The 17,809-nt window shown below is 45.5% G+C and overlaps 1 protein-coding gene across 1 annotated transcript in view; it reads left to right on the top strand.

Annotated features, from left to right (window-relative positions):
- Nucleotides 1-7,054, top strand: part of LOC143288221 (uncharacterized) — a 7,896-nt gene extending 842 nt beyond the window's left edge. The window contains exons 2-4 of the mRNA XM_076596570.1: nucleotides 960-1,017; nucleotides 5,030-5,135; nucleotides 6,595-7,054. Coding sequence (XP_076452685.1) covers nucleotides 960-1,017; nucleotides 5,030-5,135; nucleotides 6,595-6,908 — 478 coding nt within the window. The 3' untranslated portion in view covers nucleotides 6,909-7,054. The remainder of the gene's footprint in view (nucleotides 1-959; nucleotides 1,018-5,029; nucleotides 5,136-6,594) is intronic.
- Nucleotides 7,055-17,809: the final 10,755 nt, after the last annotated feature.

Genomic DNA, 17,809 nt, shown 5'->3' on the forward strand with positions numbered 1-17,809 from the left:
TCTGCACCTTATTGGAATACATTACCTCTGCACCTTATTGGAATACATTACCTCTGCATGTTAAGACGGATAACAATGTTAACATTTTAAAAAATCTCCTAGAACAGTTAAATAGTATCAGCAAGTTGAAATTAATTTATGATGAATGATAAAAAAAAAAAGTACTACTATTACCCCTGAGCAAGTATACTGGCAACTCAAATCAATATTCTTTGTTAGACTGGGACAAAAAAAAAAAAAAAGCAGATAGGCTTATAAACATCCCTAAAACTGAACTGAACTGAACTATGTACAATATTCTCAAGGAGTTGGTATGTGTTTGTATTTTGGGAAATGAAATGAACTTGGACTTAAATCATTCGAGTGTGTAAAATTGTCCAAACTTGTGTTATGTGTTCACAGCGCCTCATATACATAAACACAACAGAGAAACAGAACTGGAAACCGAGTTTCTCACTCTCACAGTCACATTAATTCAACTTTAGTTCAAAACAGTTTTGTTATCACTCTTTTAAAAACTTAACATACATATTCACGCAAAAGTGCTTATATACATGAACACATACTCTTTCTCTGTTTTCCACACACACACACACACACACACACACACACACACACACACGCACATAAACACACGCATACATATATTCATGAAAATACATTTTAGCAGACATATAGATACACACAATGCATGCACATACACTCACACATGCATTCACACACACACACACACACACACACACACACACACACACACACACACACACACACACATCTCTCTGTCTCTGTCTGTCTGTCCCTCTAGACATTTTGTACATTTTTTGCATGCCAGTGAACACAGATAACTGAATATATCTGTTTCCTCTTTATTTTGTTCTTAAAAAGTGGAAAATTGAAAGCTACATACCAATACTTATGATTATGTGTGTGTGTGTGTGTGTGTGTGTGTGTGCGTGCAGGCAACCCAAACTTCATGAATGGAAGACATACCACTGCAGCTCACCTGATGTTGCCCGTGTGAGTATTGCAGGTTGTTAACATTTCAAATTTCATTATTGTGATTTTAGTGTTGCACTACATTGCATTGCATTGTATTACACTATAATTATGTAAGGTAATGTCTTGTGTTGTGTTGTATTGTATTGTATTGTATTGTATTGCGTAGTGTTGGGTTGTATTGAAATGAATTGTATTGTACTAGGTTTTTGTCAGAAGTTTCTGGGTGTGAAGTTTGGGCTGCTCCCCCTGGGAGAGCATACTGCTTTAGTGTTTTCTTTTTCTGTCTGCAAGTGCATTTATTTTACTGTCAGTGAAGATGTACTTATTTGAACAGAATGTTGCCAGGGACAATCGCTTTGTCGCTGTGGGATTCTTTTACGTGTGCTAAGTGCATGCAACATATGTGACCTTAGTTTAATGCCTCATCCAAGAGACCTTGTTTCAGAGGTGTGCTGTAGACAATGGTTTTCAGTTCCTGAAGGAAATATGTATCTTTTCGATGAAATTGATTTAGATGTTATGTGCACTGAATGAGACTTGGGTAGTTTGGTATTTTAACATTATTTTGGTTTCTGTTTGACTGGTTTTTGAAGAACTTGTGGGTGTTCAGCCCTGAAATGGCCCTGACTGTTTTTTTGAAAAACTTGTGGGTGTTCAGCCCTGGAATGGCCTTGACTGTTTTTTTAAGAACTTGTGGGTGTTCAGCCCTGAAATGGCCCTGTCTGTTTTTTGAAGAACTTGTGGGTGTTCAGCCCTGAAATGGCCCTGTCTGTTTTTTGAAGAACTTGTGGGTGTTCAGCCCTGGAATGGCCCTGACTGTTTTTTGAAGAACTTGTGGGTGTTCAGCCCTGGAATGGCCCTGACTGTTTTTTGAAGAACTTGTGGGTGTTCAGCCCTGAAATGGCCTTGACTTTTTTTGAAGAACTTGTGGATGTTCAGCCCTGAAATGGCCTTGACTTTTTTTGAAGAACTTGTGGATGTTCAGCCCTGGAATGGCCTCTTTGGGATGAGATGTTAGACCAAGGTCTGGCGTACAACATGCCCTAGCATTTGTGAAAGAATCGACAGCACACAAAAGGATTGTCTATGGCAAAATTCTGCAGGAACACCCTCTTTGGTAGCAAAACAAAAATGCAGCTGTAGACAGAATAAAGAAGAAACAAGAGAGAAAGAGCTGAAATGGGTAGCACTGCACTGCAGTGTAGCACACTCCCCAGGCAGACCAGTCTGAATTCCACACAGACAAATGTGTTGTGACAAAAATGTAATAGAATAGGAAAGAGAATAGAATAGAATGCAATACAGTGCAATGAAGCACAATAGAATGTAACACAACTCAACACAAAATGTGGCAACACAACACCACACCACACCACACCACACCACACCACACTACAACACACCACACCACACCACACTACAACACACCACACCACACTACAACACACCACTACAACACACCACACCACACCAAACCACACCACACCACACTACAACACACCACACCACAACACACCACAACACACCACACCACACCACACCACACCACACCACACTACAACACACCACACCACACCACACCACACTACAACACACCACACCACACCACACTACAACACACCACACTACAACACACCACACCACACCACACTCTACAATACACCACACCACACCACACCACACATCATCACAACACCATACCATGACACACCACACCACAACACAACACACTACAACACACAACACAACACGCCACACCACGACACACCACACCACGACACACCACACTACAACACACCACACCACAACACAACACGCCACACCACGACACACCACACCACGACACACCACACCACAACACAACACGCCACACCACAACACAACACACTACAACACACCACACCACAACACAACACGCCACACCACGACACACCACACCACACCACACTGCACCACAACACACACCACACCGCAATACACCACCACACCACAACACACCACACTACAACACACCACACCACATTACACCACAACACAACACACTGCACTGCAACACAACACACCACACCACTCCACACCACTCCACACCACAATACAGTACAACACAGTACACAACAGAAAACAACACATGGCAACACCACACCACACCACACCACACCACAGCACAGGGCAGTACAGTGTAGTCTTGTCACACCACAGCACACCACAGCACAGCACAAAGCACAGCACAGCACAGCACACCACAGCACAGCACAGCACAGGGCAGTACAGTGTAGTCTTGTCACACCACAGCACACCACAGCACAGGGCAGTACAGTGTAGTCTTGTCACAGCACAGCACAGCACAGCACAGGGCAGTACAGTGTAGTCTTGTCACACCACAGCACACCACAGCACAGGGCAGTACAGTGTAGTCTTGTCACAGCACAGCACAGCACAGCACAGGGCAGTACAGTGTAGTCTTGTCACACCACAGCACACCACAGCACAGGGCAGTACAGTGTAGTCTTGTCACAGCACAGCACAGCACAGCACAGGGCAGTACAGTGTAGTCTTGTCACACCACAGCACACCACAGCACAGGGCAGTACAGTGTAGTCTTGTCACAGCACAGCACAGCACAAAGCACAGCACAGCACAGCACAGCACAGCACAGCACACAGCAGTACAGTGTAGTCTTGTCACAGCACAGCACAGCACAGCACAGCACACAGCAGTACAGTGTAGTCTTGTCACACCACAGCACACCACAGCACAGGGCAGTACAGTGTAGTCTTGTCACAGCACAGCACAGCACACCACAGCACAGGGCAGTACAGTGTAGTCTTGTCACACCACAGCACACCACAGCACAGGGCAGTACAGTGTAGTGTTGTCACACCACAGCACACCACAGCACAGGGCAGTACAGTGTAGTGTTGTCACACCACAGCACACCACAGCACAGGGCAGTACAGTGTAGTCTTGTCACAGCACAGCACAGCACACCACAGCACAGGGCAGTACAGTGTAGTCTTGTCACACCACAGCACACCACAGCACAGGGCAGTACAGTGTAGTGTTGTCACAGCACAGCACAGCACAGCACAGCACAAAGCACAGCACAGCACAGCACAGCACAGCACAGCACAGCACAGCACAAAGCACAGCACAGCACAGCACAGCACAGGGCAGTACAGTGTAGTGTTGTCACACCACAGCACAGCACAGCACAGCACAAAGCACAGCACAGCACAGCACAGCACAGCACAAAGCACAGCACAGCACAGCACAGCACAGCACAGCACAGCACAGGGCAGTACAGTGTAGTGTTGTCACAGCACAGCACAGCACAGCACAGCACAGCACACAGCAGTACAGTGTAGTGTTGTCACAGCACAGGGCAGTACAGTGTAGTGTTGTCACAGCACAGGGCAGTACAGTGTAGTGTTGTCACAGCACAGGGCAGTACAGTGTAGTGTTGTCACAGCACACAGCAGTACAGTGTAGTGTTGTCACAGCACAGGGCAGTACAGTGTAGTGTTGTCACAGCACACAGCAGTACAGTGTAGTGTTGTCACAGCACAGGGCAGTACAGTGTAGTGTTGTCACAGCACAGGGCAGTACAGTGTAGTGTTGTCACAGCACACAGCAGTACAGTGTAGTGTTGTCACAGCACAGGGCAGTACAGTGTAGTGTTGTCACAGCACACAGCAGTACAGTGTAGTGTTGTCACAGCACAGGGCAGTACAGTGTAGTGTTGTCACAGCACAGGGCAGTACAGTGTAGTGTTGTCACAGCACACAGCAGTACAGTGTAGTGTTGTCACAGCACACAGCAGTACAGTGTAGTGTTGTCACAGCACAGGGCAGTACAGTGTAGTGTTGTCACAGCACACAGCAGTACAGTGTAGTGTTGTCACAGCACAGGGCAGTACAGTGTAGTGTTGTCACAGCACAGGGCAGTACAGTGTAGTGTTGTCACAGCACAGGGCAGTACAGTGTAGTGTTGTCACAGCACAGGGCAGTACAGTGTAGTGTTGTCACCACAGACCGGGTGGCGGAAGTGGAGTGGAGAACACCCTGACTGGTACGCCTGGCGTGGAACCTCCAGACACCCTGACTGGCACAACCGTACAGTCAACAACATCAGACGTGGTGGGTATGGGGATGGTGGGGTGGTGGGTGTGGAGGAGAGGGGTAGATGGAGGCGGGGGGAGAGTGGTGGTGGAGGTGGTGGTGGGTGTGGTGTGTTTGTATGTATGTGTGTGTTGTGTTGGGGTGGTGAGGGGAAGGAGAGTGGTGGTAGTGGTGGGTGTGGTGTAACTGTGTGTATGGTGTGGGGGATGTGGGGGAGGGGGAGAGAGTGGTGGTAGTGGTGGGTGTGGTGTGTATGGTGTGGGGGATGTGGGGGAGGGGGAGAGAGTGGTGGTAGTGGTGGGTGTGGTGTGTATGGTGTGGGGGATGTGGGGGAGGGGGAGAGAGTGGTGGTAGTGGTGGGAGTGGTGTAACTGTGTGTATGGTGTGGGGGATGTGGGGGAGGGGGAGAGAGTGGTGGTAGTGGTGGGTGTGGTGTGTATGGTGTGGGGGATGTGGGGGAGGGGGAGAGAGTGGTGGTAGTGGTGGGTGTGGTGTAACTGTGTGTATGGTGTGGGGGATGTGGGGGAGGGGGAGAGAGTGGTGGTGGGTGTGTGGGTACATGTGTGGTATGTGTGTGTTTGTGTGTGTGTGTGACTCACACTAATTTTCTTTGCTGCAAAACTCATTAAAGAAGTCATGGACACTGAAACTGAAGATAACAAACATCAAAGCAGTAAACTGAATGTGCATGTTAGTGCAGGGTCTGGCAACAACAACAACAAAAGTTATCAGTTGTGAACATGTGTGTGTGTGTGTGTGTGTGTGTGTGTGTGTGTGTGTGTGAGAGACAGAGAGACAGAGAGAGAGAGAGAGAGAGAGAGATAAATTTACCATTGAGACACACACACACACAGATAGATAGATAGATAGATAGATAGAGAGAGAGAGAGAGAGAGATAGAGAGAGAGAAAATTACTATTCTCATTTTGAGTATGTGTGCATTTGTGTGGGGGTGATAGAGAAAGAGGGAAATAGAGATGTCATGGTTTCAGAGCATCCAATGCTTTGCTTGCTTTTAATTTTGTAATATCTGATAATTCTATCATGGATTTTTGTTTAACAACTGAAGCTGCATGCTTTAAACAAACATTTAAGAGGAAATCATGTCAAGAAACTGGCACACCAGCATTATTGCACTACACTCAATCAAGTTTTTAATTTTTCACCCACAGCAGATATAAAAACTCAAGGTTTTTTTTTTTGGTTTCATTTCTCATCCACAGCCGATCACAAAATCTCACTCAAGTTTTTTTCAGTTTTTCGTCCATAGTGGATTACAAAAACTCACACAAGTTTTTGATTTTTTATCCACACGTGTTTTACATTTTTCATTAGGCCGAACAGCATATTACAAAAACTCCCTCACGTTTTTCATTTTTCAAAAACTCACTCATGGATTTTTCATTTTTCCTCCACACACAGAGCATTACAAAAACTCTTCTTTTTGAAAAAAAAATTCATTTCTCATGATCCACAGCGGACTACAAGAACGTGAACTGGCACTACGAGCGCCCGTCCAAACCCACCAGCCGGACGCACGACAACTTCATCCCGTACGAGAACGACGTGATGATGAAGGAGACCCTGCCGGCCATGCCCCACAACCGCAGCTACCAGGGCAAGTTCTCCTACCCCAAGCCCTTCCCACAGGAGGTGCCCACCCCCAAGTGGGGGCTCTACAACCCCCCGCACTATCAGGAACCAGGGCGGCTCAACAATTACCCCCCCGTGCAGTACAACGGCTATGGCCCGGACAAGGGCTGGGTCAGCGGGCCAAAGTACTGCTTCTGAGCTTCTCGACAACCCGACCTCCCTCTTGCATTGATGAATGGGTCTGGTCCATTAGAAGGGTTTTGATGGTCGGGGGCATTGGATGGGAGTTATCCCCTGCATTGAAGAACGTGTGTGGTCCATGAGAAAGGTTGTGGGGATTGGGGAGGTGAGGGGGGGGGGGAGGGCATTGGATGGGAGTTATCCCCTGCATTGAAGAACGTGTATGGTCCATGAGAAAGGCTGTGGTGGTTGGGGATTGGGGAGGTGAGGGGGGTGGGGAGGGCATTGGATGGGAGTTATCCCCTGCATTGAAGGTGTGTGGTCCATGAGAAAGGTTGTGGTGGTTGGGGATTGGGGAGGTGAGGGGGGGGGGAGGTCATTGGATAGGAGTTATCCCCTGCAGTGAAGAATGTGTGTGGTCCATGAGAAAGGTTGTGGTGGTTTGGGGAAGAGGGGGAGAGATTGGATGGGAGTTGGTTGGGGTGAAGGGAGGGGTGAAGGGAGGGGTGAAGGGAGGGGAGAAGGGAGGGGTGAAGGGAGGGGAGAAGGGAGGGGTGAAGGGAGGGGTGAAGGGAGGGGTGAAGGGAGGGGAGAAGGGAGGGGTGAAGGGAGGGGTGAAGGGGCATTGGATGGGAGTTAGCCCCTGCGTTGAAGAATGGGTATAGTCCATGACAATTGGGGAGGTGGGGAGGGGAGTGGGGGGCATTGGATGGGAGTTAGCCCCTGCATTGAAGAATGGGTATAGTCCATGACAAGGGTTTTAGTGGTTTGGGGATTGGGGAGGGGAGTGGGGGGCATTGGATGGGAAGAATGGGTATAGTCCATGAGATGGATTTTTGGTGGTTTGGGAAGTGGGGGGTGGGGGTGGGGTGGGGGGTCTGTCAGGGAGGTTATCAACCCTCTCTCTGTTTAGAGGAATAGCAATGATTAAGAAAAGCAACTGTGAAGGGGTGGGGGTGGAGGAACATCTCATTCTGGCACTGCTGAAGAAAGGAAATACCTGTTGACTAAAAAAAAAAGAAAAAAAAAAAGAAAAGAAAATCAGAATGGGTGAGGTCCCTTGGTACAACTGGGCGCGTTTTCCAGTTTTCACACAGTGATGGGTGTGCTTGTACAAGGGGCGAAGGGATTAGCCTGCTTAAATAATTTTTCATGCTACTCCACAAACTTGTATCATTGTATCAGCGTTAGCTGTTGTGTATGGATAGATTTGTTTTTTCATTCCCACAGATTTAAAAAAATCAAAATTTCATTGCTCCCTTTCATCCACTGTGTTTCTTAGAAGATCAGTTAGTTTGAACTAAACTGTTTTTTGTATGTCTCTTAAAGAGATACAAAGTCAATTAGTGCAAGACTTTTTTGACTGAGCAGGTTATGATGTTGTTTGTGACAATTCCACAAAATTGTCTTTCACACACAATGTTTGTGTCTTTCGCAAAGTATGCCTATTCTGCACAAAGTGTGTCTTATCTTTTGAAAAAAAAAACAAAAACAAAAACAATATCCTCTGCAGAGTATTCTCATTCTTGCCAAATCATTCTCATATTTCACAAACTATGTTTATTCTTAGCTATGCTTGCTAGAAGTTATGGCCGCCGAGATGTTTTGTGGAGAAGGTCACTGAGAAAAGAAAAACAGTAGGAGTCTAGAAATATCTTCAGATCAGAAAAACATTAGAAAGAACAGTTTAAAAACCTAGACAAGAAAATTGATTGAAAGAATAATTTCAGGATATGTCAGTGAATGTTGAAGTGCAAAACACATCTGCATGAAGTTGCTGTTGCTTAAACAACAACAAAAAAAGTTTAGGATTTTTAAAAACTTTTTTTTTTTTTTAGTGAAGCAAACATTTTCATTTCTCTGTTTCTTAAATTTGATCTAATGGGAGGGTGGGGGTGGGGGTGGGGGAGTGGAGAATGGTGGGGTGGAGGGGTGACGGTGACGGAGGGGAGGGGGCCGTGCAGCTGCAGTCCACAGTTACTGTAAACTACCTTGTAAAATGCCCAGTATCCAGTAGACACTCATCCCTGAATTACACAGTCCACAGTTACTGTAAACTACCTTGTAAAATGCCCAGTATCCAGTAGACACTCATCCCTGAATTACACAGTCCACAGTTACTGTAAACTACCTTGTAAAATGCCCAGTATCCAGTTGACACTCATCCCTGAATTACACAGTCCACAGTTACTGTAAACTACCTTGTAAAATGCCCAGTATCCAGTTGACACTCATCCCTGAATTACACAGTCCACAGTTACTGTAAACTACCTTGTAAAATGCCCAGTATCCAGTTGACACTCATCCCTGAATTACACAGTCCACAGTTACTGTAAACTACCTTGTAAAATGCCCAGTATCCAGTTGACACTCATCCCTGAATTGGGGTTAGAAACTGTGTGTAGAGTAATACCTTGTAAATGCACCCTCCCCATTAAAAAACAAACAACAACAAAACAGAAAAAAAGAAAAAGAAATAAAAAAAGAAGAAAATTATTATGAACTAATGATAATTCAGATTGTTGTTTGGGGTTGTGTTGCTTTGTCAAAAAAAAACAAACAAACAAAAAAACAAAAAAAAAAACACACCAAAAAACAAACCAAACAAACAAAAACAGTGTAGATTCAATCGAGTGTTAAAGAACTGAACGTCAATGTGGGATGTTGATGTGTCATTAAAAACCATGTTGCAACAAGACGTTATTCATCGTGACGCAGTTTTGTTTCAATGGCCTGTCTTTTGTTCTCATCCTCTGTCTCTCTCTCTCTCCCTCTCTTGAAAACACATGAGCATGCACATGTGTGTGTGTTTGTGTGTGTGTGTGTGTGTGTGTTTGTGTGTGTGTGTGTGTGTGTGTAAGGGAGAGGAACAGACAGAAAGAATAGAAAGATGAATGAATTATAGAGACATTGAGAGAAGACTTTAAGTAATGAAACACATCCATTGCACGATTGAACAATGTCCTATTGATATCACCAGCGTAACAAAAGACTTTTCATGCACATTGTCCCAGAAAACACTAAGCCAGGACTTCTATGTTGAAAGTAAAGGAATGGGCTCCAGCATAGGGTAAGGTACCCAGCAAAAAAAGCCCACCCTTAACTTTTTAGAGTGAAATTTGTGGAAAGAGGGGTGGGCACATACAAGTACTTTACAGTAACTGCACATGCTAAAGAGATCTGTGACTTGAAATGCTTGCGGTTGATATGCAGGTGTGTTTTGCTTCAGTGTGTGTGTCCATGTGGCCAAATTCTGCTGATGAATTCATCGAGGAATGTGCAAATGAATCGCGTCAAATGTATTTTTTGGAAGCCAACTTGTATATACATATATAATATTATATATATATATTGCGTAGTTTTTCACTGTTCAAGCACTCCTTTTCACTTTTAAAATTGAAGCAGAATGTCTTTTCTCTGTGTCTGCATGTTCATTCATGTTAGTGTGTTAGCATGTCCCTTTTTTCTGTTCTTTTTCGGTCTGTCCTGTTTAGAAAATGAATGTCATACTGCTATAGTTATCAAGGTGGTGTTGAGTTCCTGAGAGAGAGTTGCCATCAGTGATTGTGGATGCCAGTGTCTGCAATAAAAAGTGTCTTATTTTGATGATTTAATCTAATTAAAACACCGATGATTCTGAATGTATGCGTTTGTGTTCATGTGTACATGCTTGGGTATGGTTTCTGTGTGTGTGTGTGTATTTTAAATATTTGTGCATTTGTGTTTACAGCTACTGCACTGTGTGTGTGTGTGTGTGTGTGTGTGTGTTAGAGTGTACACATTAAATTGCTGCCATTAAGCGTTTATGTGTCCCAGTGGAGGGATATCACTACTGAAGAAGAAAAGTGTGAATTACAGGAAATAATTTGTATGATTCCAAAAAGGAGGGTATCACCTAAGGATGAAAAACAGCTGGAACTTTAAACACACACACACACACAGAGGCAAACTCCTGAATGTTTCCACGATTTATTTGTTTCCCCCAAGCAGAAGTGAAAAAAGGTTGTGTGTGATTCAGCAGAGTCCACTGACTGAAGCACATCACCACAGCACGGTGTTCCCGTCACACACTGCATGACACCTGCTTCCCATGACAACATCCTCTCTGACTCCTACATACAGGCATGGTATCAAACTGAGCATTACATAACAAACTGATTTTTTTTCACTGATACATTCCATTATGGCCAAGAGAGTTTAGAGAGCAAGAAGTGTAAAAGAGGGTGACATTTTTCAACTCTCAATTTCACACACACAGACACACACAGACACATTTCTGTTTGGAAACATTTCCAGAACATCACTCTTCTCCATTAGCCTCACTACAATGCTTCAAACATCTGTGTCCGTATGCATCAAGACACACACACACACACACACACACACACACAGGGATATGACGTCCATACTATCTCTTGTGCACACACACACACACCACGACATCTGGACTGTCTCTTTTCAAGGAACAAAAACAATGCATGCCAAATCCAGGATGAAACAGACAAGAAATCTTCAATGAAAAAGAATCACAAGAAATCCCAGACAAAAACAAATCAGAAATCCAGGACAGAAAAAACGAATCATGAGAAATCCCAGACAAAAATTAATCTGAGAAATCGTGAGAATCCCGAGGAAAAGAAAAAAAGAAAGGAATCATGAAAAATCCACACGAAGTCCACATTTTCCCTGTCCAATGATACTGTCCTCCCCATCACCTGGTCAATATTTATAAACTAAAGTGGGAGCACCTGCTACAAACACAGGTGTGGTGCTGTACCAGGGCTCCTAGTTCTCTCCCCGTCCTTCTTCTGCATTCATGGGCTGCAACTCCCATTCCACTCTGATGTACAAATGGTGTTTTACACAACGTCAATGATGTTAATTTAACTCTGATGTACAAATGGTGTTTTACACAACGTCAATGATGTTAATTTAACTCTGATGTACAAATGGTGTTTTACACAACGTCAATGATGTTAATTTAACTCTGATGTACAAATGGTGTTTTACACAACGTCTATGATGTTAATTTAACTCTGATGTACAAATGGGGTTTTACACAATGTCAATGATGTTACTTTAACATGTCAGGTATGCAGCATACTCCAGAGTGCGTACTGGACACTTCATTGTTTCATAACCTACTGAACACTGACATGGATAATGGGATCTTTGAACAAGAAGCACATTTGATCTGTACGCATACACACAGTGAGGGGGTTCAGAAATGAGCAGGTCTGCAAGTCTGTTGACCTCGGAGATGAGAAAAATCTCCACGCTTAACCAAGCAGGCGTCGTGACTAGGAACCAAACCCACGTCCCTCCAATGCTTTAGCCACTCAACTGTTGTGGACAGATTACACAACGGCAACCTTCAGCTCCTGTTCAGGTCAAGGGGAGATAAGCTAGTGACATTCAATGCTTCCCTCCCCTGAGCTTGCGCCACACAGGTAAACGGAGGGGAGCATACAGCGAACAAACGGAGCCTTTTCAAACAAATAAAGCAAGTCCCAAATCTGTTGACATACCTTTCATGCACCACGCCCCCCACAGAAACAACAGCACAACTTCACTTTGATGAGGTGTCATGGTGTAGGAACTGACCCACAATACATAATCTTACACATCTGCTACGGGAAAAAAAACAGAGGAACTTGGGGGGGTCCATGCTTGACCATTACATGGGGGCGTCCATGCTTGACCATTACATGCTTGACCATTACATGGGGGGGTCCATGCTTGACCATTACATGGTCAGGTCTGGAGTACAAATACGCATCAGCATGTATACATATCAGAACTTCCCTCAGTACTTCATCTCAAACACTGCTATAGATGCAAGACACACAAATCAGACAACTACTGCACACACTGGCTATGTTTGTTCAAGTAGAAAAGGACCCAAATGAGACCAGGACTAGCAGGGGTGTTAAGTATTGGTTGAAACAGTAAGTACTACAGTCACTTTCCACTCCTGAATACTAATCAAGGCACACAGCTTCATGCCTACACTTCATTGTCACTTCTCACACACAGGGAAGTCAATCCATACACAGCTGTCAGTCCAGCAATGTTGACACACACACACACACACACACACACACACACACACACTACAGAGCAGTCAATACATTACATGTTGACACACACACACACACACACACACACACACACACACACACACACTACAGAGCAGTCAATACATTACATGTTGACACACACACACACACACACACACACACTACAGAGCAGTCAATACATTACATGTTGACACACACACACACACACACACACACACACACACACACTACAGAGCAGTCAATACATTACATGTTGACACACACACACACACACACACACACACACACACACACACACACACACACACACTACAGAGCAGTCAATACATTACATGTTGACACACACACACACACACACAGACTACAGAGCAGTCAATACATTACATGTTGACACACACACACACACACACACACACACACACACACACACACACACTACAGAGCAGTCAATACATTACATGTTGACACACACACACACACACACACTACAGAGCAGTCAATACATTACATGTTGACACACACACACACACTACAGAGCAGTCAATACATTACATGTTGACACACACACACACACTACAGAGCAGTCAATACATTACATGTTGACACACACACACACACAGACTACAGAGCAGTCAATACATTACATGTTGACACACACACACACACAGACACTCCCTTATCTGTTTGTTTATCTATCATCCGACATATATCCACACAGTGACAGAGGCTGACAAATTATGCATACATAAATTATCACCTGTTGAAGACTGTACAAAGCTTTTTTTCTTCTTTTTTTTTTTTTACTTCATGGAGTGTGGGGCTTGAGGGTGAGGGGGGGTGGTGGGAAAGGGGGTCTGTCTTCAACCATTTCATTCATGTTCAATATTTTTCACCAAACAGTCATGAACTATATCATCGATCAGATGTGTATGTACACAAATATGTTCAACACTTTTCACCAAATACAACCATCAGTCATTCCATTCTGTAGTTGTCTTTACACAAATACATCCAACACTGTTCACCCAGTGCAGCCATCCACCATTACACTGTCTAGTTCTATATACACAAATACATCCAACACTATTCACCTTATACAGTCATCAATATTGAATAGCTGTATGTACACAAATATATCCAACATTTCCCCGCCCCCCTCCCCCCCCCACCCCGCCCCAGTTTATACAAGCAGCACCTAACACACAAAGTTGTGAACTAAGACAATGACTGACTTCAGCATACCATTGCATGGTGTTTTAGTCATGGTTTATTTGAAGCCAGAGTTCAGGGACTCAGTGGAATTAAAAGAAAAACACGCACACCACGAAACGTCACCACTGATCAAACCATCACTGCGTCACTTTCTACGACTTGACTGGATTTCTAACACAGTGACTGTCAAGTTAAAAAAAAAAAAAATCAGTATTTCATTCAAAACAAACGTACACATCAAAGCCAATTCCTGCTGTCCCTGCTGGAGAGAGGGAGGTGGTGGAGGGTGAAAGGAGGGGGAAGGGAGGGAGGGAGGTGGTGGAGGGTGAAAGGAGGGGGAAGGGAAGGAGGGAGGGAGGTGGTGGAGGGTGAAAGGAGGGGGAAGGGAAGGGAAGGAGGGAGGGAGGTGGTGGAGGGTGAAAGGAGGGGGAAGGGAAGGAGGGAGGGAGGTGGTGGAGGGTGAAAGGAGGGGGAAGGGAAGGAGGGAGGGAGGTGGTGGAGGGTGAAAGGAGGGGGAAGGGAAGGAGGGAGGGAGGTGGTGGAGGGGGAAAGGAGGGGGAAGGGAAGGAGGGAGGTGGTGGAGGGTGAAAGGAGGGGGAAGGGAAGGAGGGAGGGAGGTGGTGGAGGGTGAAAGGAGGGGGAAGGGAAGGAGGGAGGGAGGTGGTGGAGGGTGAAAGGAGGGGGAAGGAAGGGAGGGAGGGAGGTGGTGGAGGGTGAAAGGAGGGGGAAGGGAAGGAGGGAGGGAGGTGGTGGAGGGTGAAAGGAGGGGGAAGGGAGGGAGGGAGGGAGGTGGTGGAGGGTGAAAGGAGGGGGAAGGGAAGGAGGGAGGGAGGTGGTGGAGGGTGAAAGGAGGGGGAAGAGAGGGAGGGAGGTGGTGGAGGGTGAAAGGAGGGGGAAGGAATGGAGGGAGGGAGGTGGTGGAGGGTGAAAGGAGGGGGAAGGGAAGGAGGGAGGGAGGGAGGTGGTGGAGGGTGAAAGGAGGGGGAAGGAGGGAGGGAGGTGGTGGAGGGTGAAAGGAGGGGGAAGGGAAGGGAGGGAGGGAGGTGGTGGAGGGTGAAAGGAGGGGGAAGGGAAGGAGGGAGGGAGGTGGTGGAGGGTGAAAGGAGGGGGAAGGGACGGAGGGAGGTGGTGGAGGGTGAAAGGAGGGGGAAGGAAGGGAGGGAGGGAGGTGGTGGAGGGTGAAAGGAGGGGGAAGGGAAGGAGGGAGGTGGTGGAGGGTGAAAGGAGGGGGAAGGGAAGGAGGGAGGGAGGTGGTGGAGGGTGAAAGGAGGGGGAAGGGAAGGAGGGAGGGAGGTGGTGGAGGGTGAAAGGAGGGTGAAAGGAGGGGGAGGGGAAGGGAAGGAGGGAGGGAGGTGGTGGAGGGTGAAAGGAGGGGGAAGGGAAGGAGGGAGGGAGGTGGTGGAGGGTGAAAGGAGGGGGAGGGGAAGGGAAGGAGGGAGGGAGGTGGTGGAGGGTGAAAGGAGGGGGAAGGGAAGGAGGGAGGGAGGTGGTGGAGGGTGAAAGGAGGGGGAAGGGAAGGAGGGAGGGAGGTGGTGGAGGGTGAAAGGAGGGGGAAGGGAAGGAGAGAGGTGGATTGAGGGTGAAAGGAGGGGGAAGGGAAGGAGGGAGGGAGGTGGTGGAGGGTGAAAGGAGGGGGAAGGGAAGGAGGGAGGTGGTGGAGGGTGAAAGGAGGGGGAAGGGAGGGAGGGAGGTGGTGGAGGGTGAAAGGAGGGGGAAGGGAGGGAGGGAGGGAGGTGGTGGAGGGTGAAAGGAGGGGGAAGGGAAGGAGGGAGGGAGGGAGGAGCTGGGGACGGGGACTCTCATAATCACATGAATTGGAGAAGAGATCACACCAACGCTATCAAGTTCAGTATAACATATGCAATTTAAAAAAAAAAAAAATTCAACTGACTGTACACATATATCAATAAAGACTGCCGATGAAATACACCAAAAACATTCACCAAACACACACAAATGCCCGAACACACACTCACAAACACACAAAACCAATCATCTGCCATAAGATACTTATCATACTATTAACTATGTACTGCCTAAATTTCCTCAAATAATGCAGATGCTTGTGAACTGTTTGAAGTAAATCACACAGAGTTTTCATGTTTTTATCATGTACCCAAGAATAAAACCACAAACAAGGACACGGAGAAATACACACAGAGGAGCAGAACGCTTCAGGATAAATTATGTATCATGAGGGAAAAGTGGAAACAGGACATTGAACATATCCACTAGCACAGCATCAACCTCCCCTGCACATCAGCCAGTATCCTACCCTCCATTCCCCCGGCCTCAACACAATGTACTATACAAAGGTAAGACAGACATTAAAGATAAAAAGAAAAGGATAAACGTCCCAATGTCTTTTATGGCTGTAGGAGCTGTGAATTTATATCCACACTGTAAGTGGCTCAGCACAGGAAGTTTGGGCCCCGAATCCTCTCCATTTATCTGTAACCTGGAAAAACTTCCTCCATATATCTTTTTCATTAAACACTTGATTCAAAATCAAGTTCCACAATGCCAAAAATAAAACAATCATGTGTCCATAATTCAACGTGGAATGGAAGCACTATCACTAGAGACCAATGATATAGGACATAGAATGAAAACACTGCAGATTTCTTGTATGGTTGTATTTCAATGTAATATATATAAAATAAAACAATCATGTGTCCAGAATTCAACATGGTATGGAAGCACTATCACTATAGACCAATGCTCTATGACATAGAATGAAAACACAACATATTTCTTGTACGGCTGTATTTCAATGTAATATATATAAACCATACAATGCATTGTATTGTTATCAAACTTGTTTATTGTAATTGTATAATACCTACTTTTGATATTACCTTTCTTTCCCTTTTTTTGTGCTTGTTGCTGTATTTCCCCCTTGTGTTCATGTTTATCATTTTGTTGAAATGAACAGAAGTTGTTTGTTTTTAAAAAAAAAGCGTGATGGGCGAGGCCAAAACAGCTGGAAGGAAGGCCCCCACTCTCCTCTCACACAAAGCACAGAACCAAAAACCAAGTCTCACTCTTTCAAAGTGAAGAGGAGTAGAACCAACAAAACCCTCACCCTCACAGTTAAAAGAATCTAAACTACCACACCCTTAAGCCAAAGAGGGGGAAAAAAAAGACCAGAAAGATGTTTGAAAAAGCTATCTCACAAGAAAGAACAAAACAAAACAAAACTTATAGCTCTGCATCGCAAATGTTTATTCGATTGTATAACCTTGCCAAACACTCGACCTTTATCTTTCATTTTATTCCTCGTCTTTCTTGGCAAAATATACTCATTTCTCATCTTTCTCTGCCAAACACTTATATCTATCGTCTTTCTCTGACAAACACTCATTCCTGGTCTTTCTCTGCCAAACACTCATTTCTCATCTTTCTCTGCCAAACACTCATTCCTGGTCTTTCTCTGCCAATTCTCATCTTTCTCTGTCAAACACTCATTCCTGGTCTTTCTCTGCCAGACACTCATTCCTCGTCTTTCTCTGCCAGACACTCATTCCTGGTCTTTCTCTGCCAAACACTCATTCCTCGTCTTTCTCTGCCAAACACTCATTTCTCATCTTTCTCTGCCAAACACTCATTCCTGGTCTTTCTCTGCCA

Source organism: Babylonia areolata, chromosome 12, assembly GCF_041734735.1.
Source record: "Babylonia areolata isolate BAREFJ2019XMU chromosome 12, ASM4173473v1, whole genome shotgun sequence".
NCBI classification, from domain to species: Eukaryota; Metazoa; Mollusca; class Gastropoda; order Neogastropoda; family Buccinidae; genus Babylonia; species Babylonia areolata.